The sequence below is a fragment of the Moschus berezovskii genome, chromosome 10 (genome assembly GCF_049115385.1).
Source record: "Moschus berezovskii isolate FMDL1 chromosome 10, NW_MosBer_1.0, whole genome shotgun sequence".
NCBI lineage: Eukaryota > Metazoa > Chordata > Mammalia > Artiodactyla > Moschidae > Moschus > Moschus berezovskii.
Window position 1 is genome coordinate 78,840,074 of NC_142469.1, and position 25,675 is coordinate 78,865,748.

Below are 25,675 nucleotides of genomic sequence, written 5' to 3' on the forward strand. Positions count from 1 at the left end.
GGGAAATAGATGGGGAAACAGTGGAAACAGTGTCAGTCTTTATTTTTTTGGGCTCCAAAATCACTGCGGATGCTGACTGCAGCCATGAAATTAAAAGACGCTTACTCCTTGGAAGGAAAGTTGTGACCAACCTAGAGACCATATTAAAAAGCAGAGACATTACTTTGCCAACCGAGGTCCGTCTAGTCAAGGCTATGGTTTTTCCCGTGGTCATGTATGGATGTGAGAGTTGGACTGTGAAGAAAGCTGATTATCGAAGAATTGATGCTTTTGAACTGTGGTGCTGGAGAAGACTCTTGAGAGTCCCTTGGACTGCAAGGAGATCCAACCAGTCCATTCTAAAGGAGATCGATCCTGGGTGTTCATTGGAAGGACTGATGCTAAAGCTGAAACTCCAATAGTTTGGCCACCTCATGTGAAGAGTTGACTCACTGGAAAAGACTCTGATGCTGGGAAGGATTGGGGGCGGGAGGAGAAGGGGATGATAGAGAATGAAATGGCTGGATGGCATCACCAACTCGATGGACATGAGTTTGAGTGAACTCCGGGAGTTGGTGATGGACAGGGAGGCCTGGCGTGTTGTGATTCATGGGGTCGCAAAGCGTCAGTCACGACTGAGTGACTGAGCTAACTAACTAACTAGCTTCTGGAAAGACGGTTTATCAGTGAATTAGGAGTACTAATTAGCAGTACTTCCTGGAGTACTGCTGCTGCTAAGTCACTTCAGTCGTGTCCTACTCTGTGTGATCCCATAGACGGAAGCCCACCAGGCTCCCCTGTCCCTGGGATTCTCCAGGCAAGAACACTGGAGTGGGTTGTCGTTTCCTTCTCCAATGTGTGAAAGTGAAAAGTGAAAGTGAAGTCGCTCAGTCGTGTCTGACCCTTAGCGATCCCATGGACTGCAGCCAACCAGGCTCCTCCATCCATGGGATTTTTTAGGCAAGAGTACTGAAGTGGCTTGCCATTGCCTTCTATATATCTATTTCTTGGATGTTCCTTTCCTTCTCTTTATAATTGTACTACATCAAGACCTTTGCCAAAATTTCTTTTTAGTGAGGAAATTTTGACAAGATTGCACAGGAATTGAAGTTTTCTTCCATCTCCACCCATCACCTCAAATTATTACTTTTATGGTTACTAGAAAAGACTCTGATGCTGGGAGGGATTGGGGGCTGGAGGAGAAGGGGACGACAGAGAATGAGATGGCTGGATGGCATCACCAACTCGATGGACATGAGTTTGAGTGAACTCCGGGAGTTGGTGATGGACAGGGAGGCCTGGCGTGCTGTGATTCATGGGGTCGCAAAGAGTCGGACACGACTGAGCGACTGAACTAAATTGAACTGATTCTGACTGGTGTGAGGTGATACCTCATTGTAGTTGTGGCTTGCATGTCTCTAATACTTAGTGGTGTTGAGCATATTTTCTTGTGTTTATTGGCCATCTGTATGTCTTCTTTTGGAGAAATGTCTGTTTAGATCTTCTGCCTTTTTTTTAATTGGATTTTTTGTTTTCCTAATATTGAGTTATATGAGCTGTTTATATATTCTGGAGATTAATCCTTTGTCAGTTGTTTAATTTGCAATTATTTTCCCCCATTCTAAGGGTTCTCTTTTAATCTTGTTTATTTTTGCTGTGCAAAATCTTTTAAGTTTAATCAGTCCCATTTGTTTATTTTTGTTTTTGTTTCCATTACTGTAGGTGGATCACAGAGTGTCTTTCTGTGATGTATATCAAAGAGTGTACAGCTTGTTTTCTGATACTACTTCTTCTTCCTCACCATCTAGCATTGGTTCAGAAGCACTCACCTCCGTCAAGTTGTCCCCTGTTAATTCCTCTGGTGTATTGTTTATTAGCACTTGAATTTCTCTGTGATCTATATCTTGAAACCTTTTGTCCCCACATTTCTTTGCTGTATCCACTGTCTCTTTCATGATTTTCTTGATTGGCTCTTTTGTAAATCCTGTGACATCACGCACAAAATCTGGACACACGTTTCCCCCGTAGGAGTTTATTGTTACTGGCTTGATGGCTTTCAGGGCTTTTTCTGTACCAGTGATGGCATTTTCGATGACAAAATCTTTCAAGACGTTCATGATGTTCTCTGTTGAGGTTCTCTTCCACAGCACTGACAATTCTTCCCATAGACTACCCTGTATAATGAGCCTTCAAGGGCCCCCTGACACCCTGTTCTAGACACTGAATTTGAGATGTTGTGTTTAGGAGAAAGTGGAACACTTTGCGGTGCCTTTGGTGTTGAACTCATGGGGTCTGGGTAGCTAGGGGCGTTGTCAGATATCCAAAGAACTTTAAAAGGCAGTCCCTCACTAAGAAGTTACTTTCTGACTTCAGGGACAGAGCATCAATAGAACCAATCCAGCAAAAGTGTTTTCATTGTCAGGCCTTCTTGTTGTACAGTCAGAAGACTGGCAGCTGGTGTTTATCCTTTCCTTTAAGGCTTGGGGTTAGCAGTTTTATATGTAAGGGTGATCCTGATCATAAACCCGGCTGCATTTGCACAAAACACCTGCCTTAAATCCTGGTCCTTGCTTCTCCTCCTTATTACCAAGTGTCCTTGGTGGCATCTTTTTTTTTCCAGGATCAGGCACTTTCATCTACAGTAGAAATCTGTTCAGCAGGTATTCTCTCTCTCTGAGATTTTCTTAATGGTGTCTGGGAACTCATCTGCTGCCTTGTGGTGGATGAATCTTCTTCTCCTGCTATCATGACATTTTTAAGGCCAAGCCTCTTTCTAAAATTATCACACCATCTTTGCTGGCATTAGTTTCTCCAGCTTTAGTTCCTTCACTTTCCTTTGGTTTTGAACATGAAAGAATTAGTTGCAAGAATACTGGAGTGGGTTGCCATTCCCTTCTCCGGGGAATCTTCCCAACTCAGGGATCGAACCCAGGTCTCCTGCATTGCAGGCAGATTCTTAAGTTGCCAAATAATGGCTTCACCTTTTCTCCAATCATACTAGTGTCTATAGGTATGTCTTTCTTAAAGCAGTCCTGTACCCACGTCAAAGCTGGATTTTCCTTGTGAGATAAACAGGTATTTCTGAAAAAGAACAGGGGTTTTGAGCCTTCTGGTGTAGCTGCAACCATGGCTTCACAAATTTCCTTTATTTTTTGCAATAGTCCTTACACTGGATTTATTTATCTTGAGATGGAGGGCAGGCAAAGCTGCAGACTTCAAGCTATGGTTCAGTTCAGTTCAGTTCAGTCGCTCAGTCGTGTCCGACTCTCCACGACCCCATGAATCACAGCACGCCAGGCCTCCCTACCAAATAATTCAGGTTTTGTTGTTCATGTCATGACTTTGCTTCTTGAGTGCACTTCTAGCATCACTAGGGGCACTTCGTCTGGGTCCCCTGGAGTTATTTAAGGTTTATGGTATTGCAGTAAACACAACACAAAATATATGAGAACTGCAAGTGATCACTTTTTACTGTAGTGTGCGATTTACTGGAGAAATGAACTGCTCACAAGGAGATGATTAGCATCACTCAGCATTTCAGGCAGATTCTTGCAACACTTGAGCTCACCAGAATAGTAACAGGAGAGAACTACAAAATTATTACAGTAGCACAATATGGGCTATAGTTAATTTATTTCAGTTACAGTTTAATACTGCAGCTTTATATTTGTATACATTACTCTTGACTGTGAATGATGTCATGAATGATCTGTGCATAAGTTTTGATAATTTTTAACTTGTCTTAATAGATTTGTGTGTATCTTATGGTATTAGATGGTAAAATAGACTAGTATCTATTTATACTTTATGCATTCATGATATACTTAACTTCAGAATATTTTTTTCCATATTTCTAGGCTATGTGGTTGGCCTGCAAGTTTTTTCAAATTATCACAAATCTCGAAAAAAGTTCCAGATATTCATTGAAAAAAACTCCACATATAAATGGACCTTCATGGTTCAAATCTTTGTTTCTCAAGGGTCAACTGTACATACGTATGTAAAAGTAAAGCTAAATCAAAGATAGTAACATTTCTCAAACCTCAGAGGGAGTTTGAGAGATGGTGAAACTTGAAACTAATACATGAGAACGATAAGTGGTCATTTGTTTCTTAAAAAACACAACTTCTGGAGGTACCTTTTATAACCTTCCCTAAAGTTTCAGTCTCAGTTTATTGATCTTGGCTAATGAACATTCAGCCTCATATCTTGGGGAGTTAGAGGAGCAGATGAGATTATTAAATTTGCATAACTCATCATCAACTCTCCTTTCTCTCATGTCTCACTTATGTTTACTACAATCTTTCACTAAGGTACTCATCCACCTTTCTCCAAGTCCTGAGGCTTGCCGTCATTTGCCATCTCTATCATTTTTCTCTCAGTCCTGTGCTTTCTAGGTCATCCTCCCATGGTCTTTCTTGCCACTGTCTTAACTTTTCCCTTTCCATCCAAGTGCTATGCTATAAATTATGTATTGTATAAACATAATGCTATGCTATTTTTACATTTTAAAGTATTTGTGACATAGGCTGGAATTAAGTTCCATGAATCCAAAGTCTCTGTAATAGCAATGGTATATAGTAAAGCAGTTCTAGCTGTAGCATATTAATACTGCTGTAACTCCCCTCGAAGTATATTTAATCTGTTATTAGTTTAATAAATGCAGGTGAGCTTTATTCATTGGATTCTCTTCTGATCTAAACAATAGAAGCTAGTAGTAGTAGATAAGCTGTGTAATATTTCCTTCATAGTTTCTGATTACTTAATATTGACTACTGTCTAATTACAAATATGATGCTTACATCAAACACTTGAATTTTGAATAAATCGTTTTAATAGAGAGGAAAAGTTTGCCAGCTTTTCATGTTTACCTGCTCTCTAGCAAGTAGTTGGATATATGACTAAGAAAAGGGGCAGCACAAGTCATTTGGTCCCTAAGTCCACAGAAGATCTTTATGGAGGTGAAACTGGAACAGTCCATTCTTACTCATAACTTTAAGCTATTTCTAGGGAAGCTTAATTCCCAAGAAATTATATGGAATCATCATTCTACTCAGTCTTCAAACTGGCTCACATCTTAGGAGTCATTTGGGAGCATCTCAGAGGTTTAACTCCTGGGAAAGCAGAAGGCCATGCTAGCTCTGGTCTTCCCTAACAGTCCCAGACTTTCAGAAGAGATCTTCGATCAGTGCTTTTAAAATATTAACATGTGTTTGAATCACCAGGTGATCTTGTTAAACTATAGATTCTGCTTCAGTAGATCTCTGGGAGTTCTATGAGTCTGCCTTTCTAAGAAGTGCCCAGCTGATGCCAGTGCGGCTGGTCTGTGAGCACTCTTTGAGTAGTAAAGTCTTACACAGCTGATTCTCAGTCTTGGACTGAGAATTCTCAGTAAATTGGAACCACTGGAGCACTCTCAAAGTGCTGGTACATGAGTCCCACCTTAGAGAATATCTGATTGAACTGGTGCAAGGCAGTGGCCTGGGAAGCAGGAATTTTCAAAGTTCCTCAGTTGTTTCTCACGTGTGGTCAAGTTGGAGAGCCTGTGCCTTAGACTTGATCATCCCAGCCCTGGATGTTTGCATAAAGTCTCATCATCTTTATCCCTCTTTTTCCCCATCAGACTCACCTTGCAAAAACAAATAAGCAAACAAAAAAACCACACACACAACATCACCAAAAGAAACAAAAAACCTTGCCCATCACCCTACCTGTACCCCAGGCAGCTGAACGTGGCCATAAGTCTCCAGTGGGTCCCAGCACTGCGGGTCTAACCCTTCCAGCTTATTATTTCAAACCTTCTCTTCTCTCACCCGCTCAAAGCCCCTCTCTCCATTCTGCACAAAACTCCTCTATCACTTTAAGATAAGAAAGCAAACTAGAAGAATCACTTTATCTTTGCATCCTAACCATATTCTTTTCCTGCTCTCTGCACTCCCACCAAGCCCTGGCTCCAGGCCCTCTCACTTATCCAGTGAATCGCCTCCTGAAAAGACCCCTTTCATTCCTGAGTCCTAAGTGTCCCACTTTTCTGGATTATTTCCATCGCTCTTTTTTAACAATTTATTTTTAATTGGAGGATTACTGCTTTATGAAGTTGTGCTGGTTTCTGCCGTACAACATAAATCAACCATAAGTATGTGTATACATGTATCCCTCCCTCTCAGACCTCCCTCCCTGCCCCCATCCCTCTAGGCCGTCTTTTATGTGCTGTAACAGTCCCATCACCAGCAAAGCCTTTTGAGCCATTTTCCAGTCACTGCCCACTTTCTCTGCTCTTCCCTCACTTGCCAATCCAACAACTCTCTTCAAGTCTGAGAAGTGACCTGCATGCCAGATGCAGGGTTTATCTTCCTGGGGTCTCCTCACCTGCATTTGATCCAGGGAGCACTCCCTCTTTATTAAAATTCTTGGTCCACATCATGTTCCTTACCTGGGTCACTCTGCCTCACACTCTGCCACACACACTGGCCTCAGTGTTGCCTCTCCAGATATCCCCAAGTGCCTCACCTGTGCGTGGCCGAACCCTCCCTTTTCTCAGGTCCCCTATCCTCAACTGTCTTCTCCTGAGAAAGGCCTCCCCTGCACTTGCTTTACATGATTCTGCACCACCCAGCCCCATACCCTCTGTGTCCGCTGACTGATTTTTCACCACCTGGAATATTTTCCTGGGTCCATGAAGTTATCAGAGGGCTCATCCAGTAATAAAATAAACCCCATAAGAGCTGGGACTTCACTAATTTAATTTTCTGCTGTCTGCCCAGAATTTGATCATGTCTGACACGTAGTAGACACTCAATAAATACATGCTAAACACATGAATATTGCTGAAACCTTTCTCCAATTCCCCCTGAGAACTCATAAGCCCACTGGCTGTCCATTAGAGACAAACAACTCAATTGCACAATTTCCCTTCTGATTCATAACTGAATGTCAATGGCATTTCTTGTTGCTGATGAAAAGAGTTTATGTACTCTAACTAACCCACTAGCTGTCTCCACCTTGATTCATGGAGCTGGTTTGTCTTCCTTTTCCTGTAATGAACTGGCACATCTTTGGCCTCTCTGTATACATGTCTACAAACTTGCTTCAGGTCTCCAGGGAGTAACTGTTCCAAGAGCTTGAGTTCTTTAGGGAAAAAAAAAGAACCCATTTCTTTAAAAATACATAATTGCTGCCTCTCCTGAGATATTTTTACAGTGTGTCCCTGGAGGAGGAATTCCAGCTGATGGGCCAGTGCAGGGCAGAGGCCCCTAGACAGACTGTCTGGCTCCAACTCATGCTCTGTGCTAACACGGCTCATAGGCGTTAGAATTTTGATATAGAGAAGCGCCATCCTTGATCCTGACTTTGTTCTACAGTGGTCACATCCGGCTGAGAAGCACACAGCTGAGGGCCAAGAGCTGCTCATTTCCTTCATCTCCTCTCTGTCTGTTTCTGGGGCTCTTGTCTCTCTCTCTTTCCAACAGATGTCTTGGGAATAGGTTCAGTATTTCATAGAGCAATACAGAGAGTAAATTTCAATTGGCAGAGGTTCGGTTTGCCCCACGTGAAACTTTGAGCTGATTGGAACTGTTCTATGTGTATAATACACATCAAAGCTGCCACAAAACCCTGTTACTGCCTTTATTATCCCACTTTCCCCTCTATACAAGTTTTCACTGTCACTTCGTTCCAGACCCTAAACTCAACACTCACTACAGTTAAACTGAGAAAAGGCAGGAACCCTTGATTCATAAGGTGCCCATAATTCTACAAACATCTAATGAAAATGAGCAAACATCTCTGTATAAAACTTGGGTTCAGTTCAGAAATACATTGAACTCTCAAATGCCTGATAAAACCGTGGGATTGTAGGCTCTGTCTACTCTTGCCTGGTGGCTTGACGAGGGAGAGGATGCCAACATGAGAGTGACCTCCACCAAACTCCTACTCATCTTTTTGAATTCTTACATCTGTGGGCCCTTCCACTGGAAAACAGAGCACTGGAATCTGCTTACTTAGAGTTAGCTCTTTCAGTGACTTAGTAAGCTGGAGGGGAGGGGAGTAATATTAGATATATGAAAGTAAGCCCTCACTCAACCTTCTCTTAGAGACAAGACCAGCGCCTCTTACAAGCATGGTTTTCCTTGGCTTGTGGGATGGCTGTTCGTAGCCCTTCTATGCCAGGCCTTCAACATAGCTTTCAACAGGTCTGGCTCTCTCGAAACCTTAGCAAATACAGCTAGTTCACGCTCAGGCAGACCTCAAACTGAAACTCTCCCAGTTAACAAATGATGTTTTGCCAGATGCTTAACTGAGTTTTGGCTCTAGGAGATTGTATGATGTGGGATTGCCATAGCTCAAGAAATAAACCAATGGCCCCTTCCATTGCCACAGGATTGCGTTCCAGTGCGATTCTCAAGAACAGCTTTCATCATATCCTACGCTAGGCTTCCTTGTTGGAGAATTCCTGTTGGTTTTTTAGAAGTTATATTTGTTTGCATGTCCATTGGCTGCCCAAAATGCATTCTTTATGGGTTTTCCTATCACTGCTTGGGTTGCACGGAGAGTTACATACTACAGAAGCGTGGCATAGATGAAAGTAACAATCAAAGAGGAGCAGTATGTTTCCCCCTTTCCCATAAATCTGATCTATAAATGCAAAGAATGTGAGGCATGAACATAAGAAATTTAAAAATTGTATCTAAAACTTGAAAAAGAAAAACTGGCAAATAATAGGATAAGACTTTAAGCTATCTAGTCTCGAGAAGGAAAACCTTTCCTATAAAGACATTTCTGAACCCCCATCTGAAATATATATCTTTGGGGCAGTAATCATCAGAAACATAACGGAGTCCTATGGAGCTCGGTTTTATTGTCTTGCATCAGTGAACATTCCTCAAAAGCATAGAGTGTCACTAATGGAATTATATGTTTTCATGCTATAATTACATTTGATTTTTCCTGATATTTCTGTAGGATTTTTGTTCATGGTCCCATGACTGGACAGAATATTTACAAGTTTTTTGTGTCATTAGCCTATTCAGTCCCCACACCCATCCCCCTCATAATAAAAGAGACTGGAAATAGGACTTTTTAACAGAAAAAAAAAAACATTTTTTAAAATTTTTACCTTCAGAGGTTACCTGTCAACATCAGCAACAAAACACAAACTACAACAAAAAGAAATAAGAATTTTATGCTTGAAGGAAATAGAGCAAGAGATCACTCTGAGTTTTGAAACTCTTTGAGACACAAAATGGGCACTTAATATTTTTGTTCTTGATCTTGAATGAATACTTGTTGGATGAAATGGAATTTATTTGATCTTGCTTCCCTGGTAGCTCAGCTGGTAAAGAATCTGCCTGCAGTGTGGGAAACCTGGGTTCGATTTCCCAACCTGGGTTGGGAAGATCCCCTGGAGAAGGGAAAGGCTACCCACGCCAGTATTCTGGCCTGGAGAATTCCATGGACTGTATAGTCCATGGAGTCACAGAGTCAGACACGACTGAGTGACTTTCACTGTCACTTTGGGTGTGTGGGTGTGCTCCAAATGATCCTGTCACTGGAAGAAAGATGAATTTAGCAGTAGAGTAATACTGACCGAAGGACACGGTACCAAGATGCCATCAAGTATGTGAAAGAGAAAAGAGAATGTCTAGCTATGAAATCCACAGAAATCTCTAAGAAAGAGACATAAGCAGTTATAATATTACATTGACACCTAGCATATGATTGTCTTCTCTTCGTCTTCTCCCACATCAAGTCTTAGCTTTGCTCAACATCTCAGTGACCTCTTTCCTTTTAAGCACTCAATTCCAATAGGAATTGTAGGTTTTTATCACTACAGAAGAGGAGAATGACACTTCAAATATGCGTACGCTGTAAGGTTTCCCCCCTCAAAGCATATTAGAAGTAAAAGGGAAAAGAATGATTCTTGGTATATAGGTGTGGAATGAAGAGAGTATGCTGCTTGCTAAGTAGAGTAAGTTTGGGAGTCTATATGAACAATGCTTGTCCTGACCTGGGTTGTGTATTCTTTAAAATGCACTGAAGTTAGCATTATATTTCCCCAAGTTTAAATACATTTCTTGAAATGCCATTTATTAGATCATTGAAAACACAAGTGTGGTTCTCTGTCCTCAGATCCCTACAATCTGGCTCCTAGCCCAGCCACTCAACCCAAATCAGCCTCCAAGGTCTTCCAAAATAACTTCTCAGCCAAAACCAATAGTATCCTCTAGACTTGTCAGCTGCATCTGAAACCATTTTTTCTTCCTGCTAATACCCATTCTGGTCTCAGATTCTGATAATTCGTCCTTTTCGGGCTTTCTATTTTCTCATCTCCAGAGTCACATCCAGAGCAGTTCTCCTTTAGAGATCATTCCAACTTTGAAATTTTAAACACAAGCTTTGTGCGTGAATTACTGCCCTAGCTCCAGCCCTAAACTCTCCTTACTTTTTAAAATAGTTTTACACCTCTGTGCCAGGCTTTCAACTGTAATTAATTGTGGTAAAGTACCAACTCTGCTTTTCATTCTCAGCTCCTTGCTGCTGTATAATCTCTTGGTTTCTGTAAACAAAAATTAAGGCACTTTGACTTTTTGCTAATCCCCTAACTTTCATTAAACTTCTAGATGTATATATTTTATTTTTATATATTTATATATTACATTTGCTGAATTAATGTTTCTTAGTCATCCTCCACTCTTCCCTCTTCATCCGTAGTCAAATGCAGGTGAGATCATACTTTATAAAGATTCAGATAAATATTGTCTGTTGATCAAAATGCAATTAATAATGAAGGTGTGGCCCATCAGTCTCTACCAGCTCTTCCTATCCCACTGCAGACTGCACTGCCTGCTCAGGTCCTACAAACATCCAATACATCTACCTTTCTCTCTCTTTTCCACTTCTTAGTTGTTGTCATTCTTAAAAGGATGTACTTTACTCTTTTTAACAGATCCGCTCCATTCTTCAGTGGAGAATTACCTTTCTCCAAAGGACTTTCTGTGGAGTATTAGTAAACTCCTATGAACCAGCTTGCTTCCTTCCTCCTCTTCTCATGAATATATAGCTTTATGTGAAAGCATATCTAAGTCATCTTTCTGTGCATATCAATTCCTGTAAATTCACAGATATATCAGTATATCTAGCATATTTTAGATAACACTTTAGAAAGGCACCTTTTCTGTTAATCAGGAAAATCTTTGCATTCTTAGGTTAAAAATCCCTACAGTCTCCCCATCCCATATGCACTTAAGATAATTTTCAGTAGCCACAGTTATTATTAAAAATTACTTCACACTATGTGCATTTCCTTTTCAGGATCCCCCCATGGCTGTAACCCTTGGACTTCGAATGGAGGAAATGATTTTTAATCTTGCTGATACCCATTTATTTTTTAATGATTTAGAGGTAAGAATTTTAAAAGGTAAGAATAGTTGTATTCAACTGTTAAAACTCACATCTTTTCTAGATATATGCAGATAACCTCTAAAAAAACCTGGAAAGATAGAAATTTAGCTCAAGAGAAAAGTAGTGTCTGTCAAGGGAGACATTGTGTATGCAAAATAAACAAAAGCTAAATTGTGTTCATGAAAGATATATATTTACTGGCATATATTGAGAATAGAAATGACTTCAAAAAGGAGGTCTTGCCTTGCTGTCCCATACAATACACCCCTATCTGCTGCTCCTGGTCCTTGTAGTGTCTTAGCCACAATTCATTTTATCTTTGGAAGCAGCATTAGCTTTTCCAGATTATTAACCAGGATGCAATTTAGGTTAATGACTGCACAATAGTCACAGATACTGCTCCTGGTGCTATCATGGATCATTAAATTTTGTAGATAATCTGAAACCTAATTCTAGTCATTATCATTCCCTATTTGTTCCTTTTCTGGATAAAACGTTATGAGAGCTATTTATATAGTACTTCCGACCAGTTTGATTGCATTTATTTTCTCTTTTCTTAATTTATCTTTTCATTTCTAACCTTAAATGAAGAGAAAGTAAAAGCAGTAACACCAAACTGAAAGAACCCAAGAAAAATAGCCTCAGGATAACTGAATAAGTACTGTAATAAGGTATATAATCTGAGCGCTAATGGTCTGAGTCATTAGGTATTTAGATGATGAAATTTGAAATAACCGAGTAGCGTGGGCACTGGGAAGAGATTCGCATAACTAGACTGAAATAGACTTTTCTTTCCCTTTTTAAAATGATCCATTCAAATTGATTTTTTGTCTCCTGGTTTCACAATGAAATTAAAGTGTTTATCTATAATCCCAGTATGAATGAAGATGGGGATTATTATTACTGAATCTGCACCTTGTGTTTGACATTTCCACTAATTAGTTACCAGCCTTTTGTAATAAATATGTTTATCATATAATTTTTGTAGAGAAGATACTGTAAGGTCCATCAGCATAAAAATCACATCTAAGTTTACCTGCTAAGTGGTAGAATTGGGATTTGAAATTTTGGAATCTACCAGGCTCCAAAACACTCCACCCCCATACCACGCTGAAATTAGCAGACAGCTGAGAGGAAGATAAGCCAAATTAGTCAGTGTCTTAAATAAGTTTTTATTTTTTTTTTTGATTGACAAGGTCTTAAACCCAGTTTTAAGGCATCTCAAGTAAAAGATACGTTGTTCAGCATATCCCATAAATGTATGGGCTGGAAATATGTGTAATAGCATTTTCTTTCCTATCCTTTCTTCACTGAGTCACTGTTTTTACTGGATAATAAAATTTTAAATTCTGTTTAGAGAGGTTTTTATTGTTTTCTTTAATAGTATGAAAGATCAGTATTCTTGGGCAAGTCTTCCAGTTTTAGATAATAAGAAATAATAATCACCTCTCTAAAACCTGATATAAATTAACCTTGCTACTTATTACTGTCTAGTGTACAGAATGATTTTATATATACAGGATAATAGAAAACACACTTTAACCTTTTAGGAACTTGAATTTTTATACACATATGGTGATAACATATAACTTACTGGTTTTTCTGTTGGGTAAAATAGATAGATGAGTCTCATTCTGAAAAAGAATTCTTAAAATTATTATTCCTCTCAAATCTGTGAAACACACACACACACAAAAAGTTTAATGTGATTTTACCCAAGTTTATAGCTTTATTTCCTTTCAATTATTATTTTTTACTAGATATAAATGGAATAAATGACCCTTTAGGTCTTTTAGTGGTACTTTTGAAGCCAGATGGAATAAATCTACCACCCAACTTCTAATAGAACACTAGAGTGAGAATTTGAAAGTAGTATATGATGAATTTAAATGTACCTTTAGCAATTTTGACATGAATATTGGCATATCAGAAATATGTGGTTGGCTCTTGTGCTTTAAGAATTTTTGTTTTGGATTAGATACTGTATAAATAATATCTTTAAAATACCCAGCAGGATCTCTGGTAGAAACAGTAAATGAGAAAATATTGGTATTGAGTTTCTCTTCTCTGATTGTAGCTTTTTAGTTGTGCTTTAGAATGTGATAAAAATCCCATTCAACTCAACTACTAAAACTTAATATCCAACAATAACTTACTGAATCAAAGAAATTATTTCATCTCTGCATATAAATTGATTGAGTTCTCAGACATCAAACACACACATATGCGCACACATCCAAGTGCCCCAAGGAAACTCAAAGACTTATACTAACTTAAGTGAGACAAACAAATACTAAAACTAACAAAATCTATTGCTTTCAAAATCATTCAGTCCAGTTACATACATACCCACTATCCTTCTGCATCTGATTTTGAAACTTTACTTTCTCCCAGGTTTTTATTTCAGTAAACCTCTTACAAGCAAACTTTGGCATGAGCTTCATGACTGGTATTACCCTATGTCTGCTTCTACTGACATAGAGTATGTTAAAGAGAATTAAAGAGAATTCCTTAAGAGAATAACTCCATGTTTTGCTTATTATGTTTTTTTTCCCCCTTTGTGCATTTAATCTCTTGGGATTCCTTTTTTTAACCTAAAAATCTATGTGAGACAAATCCTTCAATAGAAACTGCAACATGTGTAGTAGCAGCTGCTTTCACATAATTCCTTGAAAGATGCAACTTTAAATCCTCTTAATAGAGACTTCACTATATCCTTTCCAACTGTAGAGAAGGCAGATGCTCACTCTGCTGTCCCTAAGAAGTGGATGCTCTCCATTTAAATAATATGTTATTTCAGTTAAAATAACTTCCAGAAGAGAAGGCACCAAGGAGTTTGGGCTCACAAAAGTGAGAGAAGACTGCTATCGATTATAACTGATAAAGATCAGTGACAACTTTGCGGTCACCTTCTAAGACCTTCTAAAATTAAAGAATTTAAGATTAGTGCCAGAATTATTCCAGATGTTCAGTTCTTACACTAAAGTTTGTTAAAGCCAAAGCATGAAACTCTTTTTAGGTTTTAGTCAAAATAATTCTTGTAAAGTTCCTCTGAATGAATGCTAATTGAAGAACAATTATTGAGATTTTTCTGAAAATGTAAGTGATTGAAGTTCAGGTTTCTTTCACTGGACTGTAATCCTCAGGCACAGGTCCAGAATCAACAAGCATAGTTAACTAGGCATAAATTTAAAGAAAAGTTCCATTTGGAAAAACCTCAAACATAACTTCAAATATGGAACTCACGGTCCAATAAGTTTGATATACTGATGTCCTCAAGAGTAAAAAATAAATTTGAGGGCAAAATGTACAAATTAATCATGTGAGTTAATACTTGAAATGTCAGAGGAATTTCTCTAAAAATTAGATGAGAGAGAGTATTAGATAAAGAAATGACTTACAATTGCCAATGTAATTCGTAAGAACCCCAATTTTTAATATCATTAGCTTATGGTAAAATTGTGGAAATTCTTTACATGATGTAAGATTTCAAAACCTCAGTGGAATGAGCAACTTTGCATGATCCCGTTTCAGTGGTGGTTTAATTTGGTCTTTATACTTAACAAGAATGTCACCAACTCAAGAAATAATTCTTGTCATCTAGAACTGCTTTGCTACCTCAGTATTCTGGAAGAACTTTTATTTCCAACTTTCATGCTTACTGGTTACATCTCACCCTTTCCTTTAGAGCCCAATCTAACAGCTATTATGGTTGGTGTGATGCTTTTCCCTGAGAATTTTCTGGAAACCTAATGCCTTCTTGGGTTAAAGTTTGAGCTGTGCTCTTTTCAACAAATACTCAGTCAAAATGGGAAAGAACCTTTTTAAAATGCCTGTCCTGCAGCCTCAGCCCACACTCTGTTCTTTTGCCCTTTCCTTCACTCTTGATATATCTTCTTACAGCCCTTACTATCTAAAATATTTTATATCACCATAAACTTACGTCGGAACATTTAAATGATTGTGGTAATTCTCTCTTGAATTACATTTGTCTAGATTCTTGCCTAGAAGATCCCATGGATGGAGCAGCCTGGTAGGCTGCAGTCCGTGGGGTCACTAAGGGTCGGACACGACTGAGCAACTTCACTTTCACTTTTCACTTTCACACATTGGAGAAGGAAATGGCAACCCACTCCAGTGTTCTTGCCTGGAGAATCCCAGGGACGGGGGAGCCTGGTGAGCTTCCATCTAGGGGGTCACACAGAGTTGGACACAACTGAAGTGACACTGCAGCAGCAGCAGACTTCTGCTATTTAGTCAACAAAGAATTGTTGAGTGATTGCTATGTGCCAGATTGTGCTTTAAATGTGGGTTTATCCAGGTGACCCAAACAGCCCCCTCAGGGAGCTTCCAGTCGGATTTTTAAGGCCCTCCCTTATCTGTGAATGTATTTATTCAAAAGTTACTGAACCCATAATTTATGTTCCTCATGTAAATCTTTAAGATTAATTTACCTGGATTTTCAAATTATCTACTAAAATTGTATTGATTGAGGTATTCATTAAGTTTCATATTTTAAAAGAAGCCTGAGCCAGCTAATTTATCCTCACACTGCAGCAGGATCTAATATACTCAAGTGTAGAAAGCTGGAGATGAGATATTAAATGTTTCACTGTCAGATACTTCCAAGTCCTATAATAATTATAAATAGTAGCTGAAAAGTCTTTAGTATGGCACCTTATCTTCAAATGTAATAATTTTTTAGAGTTGATTTTGAAAGATAAGCACTTAATAGTCAGACTCTGTGAGTTTGACTGGAATAATCTGATGAGAAAAAAATGAGGTCCAGAAGACTAAACCATACTTATTCTGAATGTGAAAAGTGAAAGTGAAGTCACTCAGTCGTGTCTGACTCTTAGCAACCCCATGGACTGTATGTAGCCTTCCAGCCTCCTCTGTCCATGGGATGTACCAGGCAAGAATAGTGGAGTAGGGTGCTGTTTCCTTCTCCAGAGGATCTTCCCAACCCAGAATCGAACCCAGGTCTCTGGCACTGCAGACAAACTCTTTCCCGTCTGAGCCACCCCGAAGTATTAATAGATTCTAAGTGTTGAAATGCCTTAGCCAGATTCCACCTTCATATCATGTACTACTTCACTGGAGCTTTGCAGATTAGAAGATAGAAAAAGAAGTCTTAAAATAGCAAAGAAGAATTGAATTCTTTTTCCAAAAAGTTGCCATTTGAGTATGCTATAACAGGTCAATTATGTGGATGTATATACCTAAAGTCTGTTTTCCTCTGAATTTGTAGCACATTGGAGAAGGTAAATCTTCATTATTTCCCTTTTACTTGCAGTATTCTTTTCAGCTTAAAGATTTAAAAACAAGCTATAAAAAGGAAAAAAAAATCCCACCAGCTTCTATGGTTATTAGCTTTTTGCTGTATTGAAAGATCAGGACTTTTAAAATAACATCACCATGGTTTTTTCATGGTATCACTCACCCAGCAAAAAAACAGGAAGTCATAGAAATCTCACAGAACATCATAATCATCAAGCCCCTCTGTTGTTGCTCAACAAATAATACGTAATAGTAACCACTGGGGTTAGTGTTAGTCACTCAGTTGTGTCTGACTCTTTTCAATCCCATGGACTGCAGCCCACCAGGCTCCTCTGTTCATGGGATTTTCCAGAAGGATATTTCCTTCTCCAGTGGATCTTTCAGATCCAGGGATCAAACCCAGGTCTCCTACACTGCAGGCAGATTCTTTACTGACTGAGCTACCAAGGAACACCATTGGGGTGTTCAACCCAAATAAGTTTTGAGTGTCTTCAGATTGGCTTTGCTTTCATATTATGTGTGCATAACAAATGACTGGAAGTGATCACCAATGATTATTTTTGGGGTAGCAAAGAGTCGGACATGACTGTACAACTAACATAACATAATGGTGATCGTAAAGATTCAAAAGAAAATTCCTTATCAGTCATTTTAAGATTAAAATTAATTTTTCATTTGTTCTAAAGAAACCCATGTGCCCTGTAGACACAGGCTCTTAGGCCCTCCTCTGGGTTTAGATCTTACAGGTTGGAAATAGTGCCATTTCCCAGCATGAGAGGGTGGGATGGGTGGGCAAATGCTGCCCTCTTCTGGCCATAGCCTGATCAAGTGGAAAGATGGGAAAAGCTTCAAACATGGCGACTAGCATCCTTTGAAAAACAACTCTTCCAATGTTTTTAACAGGAGTGTGATCAAGTTCACATAGATGATGTTTCCTCTGATGACAATGGGCAGGACTTAAGGTAAGCCACACCTTTCAGTATGCTCTTTCCTACAGAAATTCAGCTGTGAAGTTTTGCACATGTAATTATTTCTTTTATTTCTTTTTAATGTATTTTGGGTGTTGCAGTACCTACAGTTTTGCAACTGATGGCTTCCATGCAGCTGCAAGTAGTGCAAACCTTTGTTTGCCAACAGGTGTAAGAGGAGGGGTTGACTGGATGAGGAAGTTGGCTTTTCGTTACAGAAGAGTAAAAGAATTATACAACACCTACAAGAACAACGTGGGAGGTATGTGTGGCTTTTAACATTTAATAAAGGTACTGCAGATAGATGTACAATTTGAACTATGGTTTCAAGTTTCGTTTTAAGGTTGATCCTTCTGTAAAATAAATTACCAAGGACTCATGATGGATGAGAGTAAGCCAGAATTTTTAGTTTCTTAAAGTTGGTGGGAAAAAATCTTACTGCACAATGAGGGGTACAGCACTGTCAGATGACTTGGGAATTCTTTGTGCCCAGATGTTTGGTCAAGATTAATAGCAGGACATTTGTTTGGCCCTTCTTCGGCTGGGACACTCCCAGGGAAAACCAGACAGAGGAACTGATGGAGGCCATGGAAAGAAGACCTGTCTAAAGACAAGAGCCCCAGTCACTGAAGCAGGGTTGTTAGCAGTCATTACCTTTCTGGAATCCTATCAGAAAGAAACACAAGCAGTGCCTTATGTTGTTCCAAAGACATCGACTAAATTTATCCTTTCAAAAATTGCATGTTATCTGTCAATATGTCTTTGCCATGTATATCATGGTTTTTAAGAGTTCAAATGTTCTGTGGGTAGTAACTAAACCACTTTATACTCATTCATAAATTACAGGTAGTATCAAAACTAAGATCCTGGATGTGCTTCTTGGTATAATAAACCTTAATGATCCCTATTATTAGGATCAGTTTTAGGTCACCAAAATCCTAGGTTGGGCAAATCCTAGGGATTAGTTATGATGTCATTTAAGGTTCTTCTCCTAGGGCTTTTTGTTTGTTTCATTTTTTAAACAAAAAGAGAGATGATTGAGGAGTATAAGCCAGACTCTAAAATTGAAGAAGATAGTTAAATATATTTGTGAATACTCTACATGTGTATGTTCACATATATGTCATGCAATACAATAAATAAAATTTTAATCTATAGTGTGTATTACACCATACACATCATGAGGGCGGGCTGTGTGTCTGTTGGCCGTGTATCCAGTGCCTAGCTAGCTTGAAGCACATAATAGACGTTCAGTAGATATTCTGTAACTACAGGAGAACAAAAACATGTAAAACCATGAATAATAATAATGTTAAAAACCAAAATGAAGCTTAGGTATGGATGTTCTTCATTTCAAAGTGAGAAACAGGCTCCTGCAGGCTACTGACTTGCCCAGCAGTTTAGGCAGACAACTCAGAAACGCATGTTTCCTAATTCACTCTAACATTCTATACAAAACATTTTTTGTAAAACCAAATAAATAGATATTATGTTTAAAAGCAATTGAGGGTAATAAGTTCAACTTTAAAATAAATATCCCTTTGGGAAATCTGAATTAACTTTTCTCATTAAAGCATGTCATTATTTCTCTCTTAAAAGATATTATTCAGTTCAGTGGCTCAGTCGTGTCCAACTCTTTGCGACCCCATGAACCGCAGCACGCCAGGCCTCCCTGTCCATCACCAACTCCCGGAATTTACCCAAACTCATTGTCGTCCCCTTCTCCTCCTGCTCTCAATCTTTATTATTATTAAAATTATATAAAAATTAACAAGCTTTCTAGTAAATAATCTTATAGCTGAAGAAGTTTAAACAATGAGATATGAGTCCATTTTGTGATATGAGCGACTTCACTTTCACTTTTCACTTTCACACATTGGAGAAGGAAATGGCAGCCCGCTCCGGTGTTCTTGCCTGGAGAATCCCAGGGACGGGGGAGCCTGGTGGGCTTCCGTCTATCGGCTCACACAGAGTCGGACACGACTGAAGTGACTTAGCAGCAGCAGCATCTCTTTATTGAAATAAAGACAAATGAGATTTGGTAGAAACTAGAAATTTTGATTTTAAAAATATTCACCTAAATATCCACCTATATATATATGTACTCAATATTCTGAAATAGGATTTAAATAAGAAACTCTATTTTTTTAGTCAATTTACATGTTCTTGTTTTATCACGAAAGCAAGAGCTTTCTCTAGAAAATTAGTATAACTACTTCTTTTCTTGTCCTAATACCACTATAACCTTCAGCCATTGTCTGTAGCTCTGTAACAGGCTTTAGGATTTTCAGATTCTCAACTCCTTTTTACAAAGCAAAGTGTTTCTAATAGCTTCAGCATTAATAGTAGAAACAAATTCTAAAAAATTCTAAAGCTACATGTGGTAATGTCATTATTATTTCAAAGTGGTAATAGCTATGATTTTTAAGAAAGTAAACATTTTCTGACAGTCAAAATATTTGGGATTCATATCCCTAGGCTGGTAGATAGACCCTTACTTCCCCCGCTAGACCTAGTCTGTCAGTCTACTGGAGTGGGACCTGGGCAGGGGAATTGTCAGAGGCCCTCCGGTGACTGACATCGTCCGTGCCAGCTTCTAGGATCAGTGAAGGCAGAGACTATGACCCGCCCTTCACTGTTGTATCCCTAGTTTTTAACCCAGACTGTTACATGTAGAAGTTGTTCAGTAAATGTTTGTGGAATGAATGAATGGATAATCAATTCTGACATGAAAGATCAGGGTTGATATGTCTCAATTTTTGATATAGGTGGGAATAAAAATTATCCATAGTAGACAGAAGGGAGACCAAGTGAGGCATCCCTGAAAAACGTTGATCTCTTGACTCTGCCCTGCTTTTCCGTGTTGCAGGACTTCTTGGCCCCGCCAAGAGAGATGCATGGCTACAGCTGAGGGCTGAGATTGAAGGGTTGACAGACTCCTGGCTAACGAATGCACTTAAATCTTTATCAATTATTAGTACGAGGTAAGCCGCATTGTTGCAGTTTCTGTATTAATTGTATTGAAGATGTCCTTCTAGTAGTCTTCATGTATCAAAATATTTTAATTCCCAGCCTTGTTTTAGAGGTTGAAGGGACCTAACACTTCTGTGTGTGTGTATGTGTGTGTGTTGGGATGGGGTATAGAGAACAGAGGTTGCCTCTTTTTATCCATTTCTCGTCATAACCCTTGATAAATCCCATGGGAATGTCATTTGACTTCCAAAATTTTTTTAAAAAGCACTCTGTTGGTGGCAAAATACAGAAGATGGTGGCAAAAATATACATTGTTTTCATAATCTGTGCATGTTTTTAAGTCTTTTAGACCATTATAGATAATGTACCTAATTCAAACACATCCAAAAAGCAACAGAAAGCTCCTAAATAACTTGTAACCTTTGTATTGTTTGAACAGAACAGTGAAATGCTGACTTTTGTTAGTGTAGATAATAGAATTGAGTAGACATAATGAGTTGCATACCATGTGCCATAAATACTAATGAATAAAATAATATAAATCTGGAACTTGATGGCTAAATAGGGTGGAGAAAAATCTTTGTTCTATCCTATTCCTTAGTTTTATTTCTGAGTTGGAGGAATAAATAAATTATGCTTAGCAAATGTGTGGAGGAATAAATAAAATTATGCTTAGCAAGTGTGCTTAGCAAAACAAAATTCAGAGAAGAGCTAATATTTGGACTGGTTGAATCAAGATTCAGAGAAACCTTAACAAAGTAAAAGGAGAGTCTAGTGTTCAGAACACAGAAGTACACAGATGTGTCCCCAGCCCTGTTCGAGACTTCGAGCCATGTACTATGACGAGCCACTGCACTGAGAGCAGAGAGGCTAAGTGGTAAGGGAGGGGGCAGTAGATTCCCGGGTCAAGCTAAGGAAGCAGAACAGAGAACATTGCTCAGTTCTGGGCATCTCATTCCAACTGTGACATATTTGAAGCACCTTGTGTCCAACAAAGAGGCCAGAAGTGTTTAGGCTGTGGAAACTACATAAAAGGAACAGTCAGAGGGAGAAACCAAGGCGTTTAGTCTGAGGAAGAGTCATGAGTGGGGCAAGGTTACTGATATCAACTTCTTGAGATGTTGAGCTGGAAACGTTACGTTTCTGTCTCTGTCTGTGAAGGAGAGAGTTGGTCCCAATGAGTAGGAATCCTAGGAAGGGAGCTGCTGGCTCCATGGGGGAAGAACTGTCTAACAATTAAAGCTGTTTTAAGATGGGATTTGCTGCCTTGTGATCTCTGTGACGGTGACCTGGAGACCAAAGGACAAGGAGGCTGGGATGTGAGGACTGCAGCCTGAAATCCTGTGTAAAATGCAATAGAAGAAGCTTTCATTATTTTTAAAGAAGTCTCGTAGATAATTAAAAACAAACATTATAACACTATTGTTTAGATTATCTCTGTGTTACCCAAAGTATATCATATATAAATTATTTTCAAACACATGGGTATATGATAGAAATAAATAAATGTATGCATATGAAACATAAGTGTATGTAAGTAAATACATGAATAACAAGGAAAGGAAGGGGAAAAAGAAGTCATTATACAATGAGGGTTTTGAAATTTGTCATGAAATTTGTCACATTATCCACATCCTCACCTTATTGGTAAATTTCACAAAATATTTCAGGAAAGCAGTTGTTTATACCAGTCATTGCTGGATTATGTATCAGAGCAAATGCATGCATCTTTTCCTTCACTGCATTTTGGGATCTATTCCCAGCATCTGGCATTGTGCCTCTTAGGTCATAGGCACCATGAACAACCATTGAACATTGAAAGGTTGAGTTATCAGGGGGTGTTTATTTTGGAATTGAAAGATTGCAGTGATAATTTAAAATCTGCACTAGTAGAAGTTATTATTAGAAAACACATATGCCAATTTCCTCCCCATCTTAGGAGTAACTGCGTAAATGTCTTGGTAACAACAACCCAGCTGATCCCAGCGCTCGCGAAGGTTCTACTCTATAGTTTAGGAGGTGCTTTTCCCATTGAGAATATTTACAGTGCAACTAAAATAGGTAAGAGAATTATTTCTAACTGTGTAACGTATGTTCAGATCTGTGTTTGGGAAATTTCTTAATGTGTGTCTTCGCATGATTCCCTCTTTCATCCATTTTGCTATTAGAATATCAAACAAATTTGGTAGAGCTCAAATAACAAAATTCTCTGCAACTGTTTAAGCATGTGTAAATTTTATGAAAGCTGTTGCCTATGAAATTTTGAACTCTGTATCTGACTCTTTATATATACATTTATATTATTTATTTGTATTCATTATAGCACACGTTATTTAAATAATATATAGTATCTTTAGCCATAGAGTTTAATATTTTAATAAATATGATATGTGGTATTATATCCTTGCATATGCAATAATCTAGATCTAAGATAAAAACACCATTTTAGTATCATATGGGAGTATCAGATGAATTAAACTAGTATCTTTAATTCAAGAGAGAAAAAGTTTCATGAATCAGAAAACACATTGGAATATTGGTAGCATGTGAATGGCTGAAAATACACATTTCCCAAAATGCAATCAAAGAACTGCCACCTTGTTTATTTAGATCACAGCTATCTATGGAGCCATCTTTGACTTTAAGTGCCTTTCACAGGCACTGAGACTTCTAATAAACTTTCAGAAACAAAGCCTCATCAACTTCTGCCATCTTGAAAGAGTTAAAAGAAAACAACTCATGTATTCTGTTGTCTGTCAAGGAAATGCCTGGGGAAATAGATGGGTTGTATAATATGCCTTGAAGGTCAACAAACTTGGGCTTTGGCAGCTTGACAAGAGTTCAGAATCCTAAAATCCCCGACCAAAAATAACCTCCCTGGGCCTTGCACAGTACTGATATTGGCACAGGCAGAAAAAGCCCCCAGCTGCAGCTGTTTGGGGAGTATAGTTAAAGAGGACCAAGCTTTCGTAATTCCTGGTTGTCCTGAGCGTTGCAATTCAGAGCCCTGATACCAGTCCCATTCATTTTTTTGTTGTTTGTTTTTTAACATTTATTTTAATCCAATCATTTTTTTCTCTTTTTTACTTTTTAAATTATGAAAACATTTACAAGAGACTTGGAAAATACAAAACAAAGTTATATATATTAATAGTTCCACTATATAACTTTTTTAAGTAGATGAATTAAGGTATTTTAGTTGGAGTTTTAATATAAAACTCTCAAAAATTGATAGCATGAATATACAGACAAGTAGAAGGATATAGTATACCTGAAAAGTATGAGCCAATTCAACATAATTAAGATTTATACAGTTTTTCATACAATAGGAGGATACAAATTCTATTCAAGTTCCCATAGACTATAAACTCTAAGACACTGGAACATATCCAAGGACGTAAAAAAAGTTTCAAAAATTTCATGGTCTAAGGGTACCATTCATTTTTATATACATGTGTATATGCTAGCCGGATTACTACATGGAACCTGATTTTACTTTTTGATAAATTAGTTTTACACAGATGTAAACATCTCCTCTAGTAAGGTCAACAGTCTTTCTTATTAAATAAGACTAAGTTGTTCCTTATATTTAATCTGAAAAAAAATATTTTTATTTTCCCCTTTAAGTGAGTATTTTTTTGGAGTTCTGAACTAAGGGGGGGAAAAAAATGCACAGGTAGCCATGACTGCATGAACATACTGAGAAAGAAATTCAGAGCATAATGCTAGTGTTTTAAAAACAAAGAACAGGTAGAAATTTGTGATGTTATTCCCATAGTGCAGTCAGAGGATGCTAGCATCACCGGTGCTGTGTTCCAGACAGCACCCTTAGTACAATTAATCTGAGCAAACTAGTTTCCAGCCACTTGAAGAAAGGAGCTGTTTTATCAAGGGAAACCCATATCTTAGTATTTCCTCTTTCATTCTAGGAGAACCTTCAGTATTACCTTCAGTAATATGTTTAGCTGATTTTTCTATACTACTGAAGACAAACTAGATAAAATTGATATATAGCTATACAAATAAATGTAAAAACGAATAGTTGCTTGTAAAGTTGTTCCTGTATTCTTCAGGTAGAACAAAAGATACAAACATGTTTCTTTGGATCAGATGCTTAACCTTTCTGACATTTTTTGGAGTGTGGAATACATTTGTTTAATAATCAGTCTCAAGTAAAAATTTAGAATATTCAACCACATTTGTTGATTTCATAACCCAGAGTTTGCAAGCTAGTTTAAGTGATATATGTTCAAGAGAAAGTAACTTAACACTTTATGAATCTTTAAGTTAATGATTCCAATGGCTGGAAGAATAAGTAGTGCATTGTTTTTCAGGCAAGGAAAGCTGTTTTGAGCGTATAGTGTCCAGATTTGGCACTAACATAACTTATGTTGTGATTGGAGATGGCCGAGATGAGGAGCATGCCGCTAACCAGGTAACTTCACTCTGAACTTTATCTTGTTTATCTTCCAGGAAAAGAAAGTTGCTTTGAACGAATAATGCAAAGGTTTGGCAGAAAAGTAGTATATGTTGTAATTGGGGATGGTGTAGAAGAAGAACAGGCAGCAAAAAAGGTAACCTGTTTCAAAAAATGTTGGTGTGATACTTCTAAATGCAAGCTTTTTCGTTTGCATTCCTGTAGTTTGGCCCAATGGCAGCTTGACAAATGATTTAAATTTATAGATGCAAAGCAGTAAGAGCATGAGAAGGTCAATACTTACATTCAAATAAACCATTTGGAGTCTAGCATTTTTTTTTTTGCCTGAAACTTAACAGGAAATATAGGAACATTTAGTTATATTTATCTGTGTGTATGCTTGTGTGTGTATGTGTGTAATACACACAGATATAAGAAAGATGGGGCAAAAAATAACCATTTTGAACACATGAAATTCAACAAGTTTAAAGATGCTTAATGAGCTCCATAGAAAACCATGTGAGTGGCTCAGTTCTTACCCTTTTCCCATCCAGCCTCTGTGCCATATGGTGCTGTGAGTGCCAAGCATCAGTTGTGCTCCATGATGATAAATGCTGATGATAGCTTTAATATCTGGAAAAAAAAACAAACTGTTGCC

At 38.2% G+C, this 25,675-nt stretch overlaps 1 protein-coding gene and 1 pseudogene across 12 annotated transcripts in view; one reads left to right on the top strand and one right to left on the bottom strand.

The window, feature by feature from the left end:
* The window catches only part of EYA4 (EYA transcriptional coactivator and phosphatase 4), a 383,860-nt gene that overhangs the window by 352,361 nt on the left and 5,824 nt on the right, over positions 1-25,675 (top strand). For 10 of the 12 annotated variants that reach the window (XM_055432873.2, XM_055432871.2, XM_055432870.2 and 7 more), the window contains 6 exons: positions 11,290-11,379; positions 17,563-17,621; positions 17,729-17,889; positions 20,497-20,611; positions 22,540-22,661; positions 25,074-25,174. In XM_055432873.2, coding sequence (XP_055288848.1) covers positions 11,290-11,379; positions 17,563-17,621; positions 17,729-17,889; positions 20,497-20,611; positions 22,540-22,661; positions 25,074-25,174 — 648 coding nt within the window. Of the gene's footprint in view, positions 1-11,289; positions 11,380-17,562; positions 17,622-17,728; positions 17,890-20,496; positions 20,612-22,539; positions 22,662-24,934; positions 25,036-25,073; positions 25,175-25,675 lie in introns of all 12 variants that reach the window. The other 2 variants (XM_055432879.2, XM_055432882.2) reach the window with 1 other exon arrangement.
* Positions 14,869-15,881, bottom strand: LOC148776343 (10 kDa heat shock protein, mitochondrial pseudogene; annotated as a pseudogene).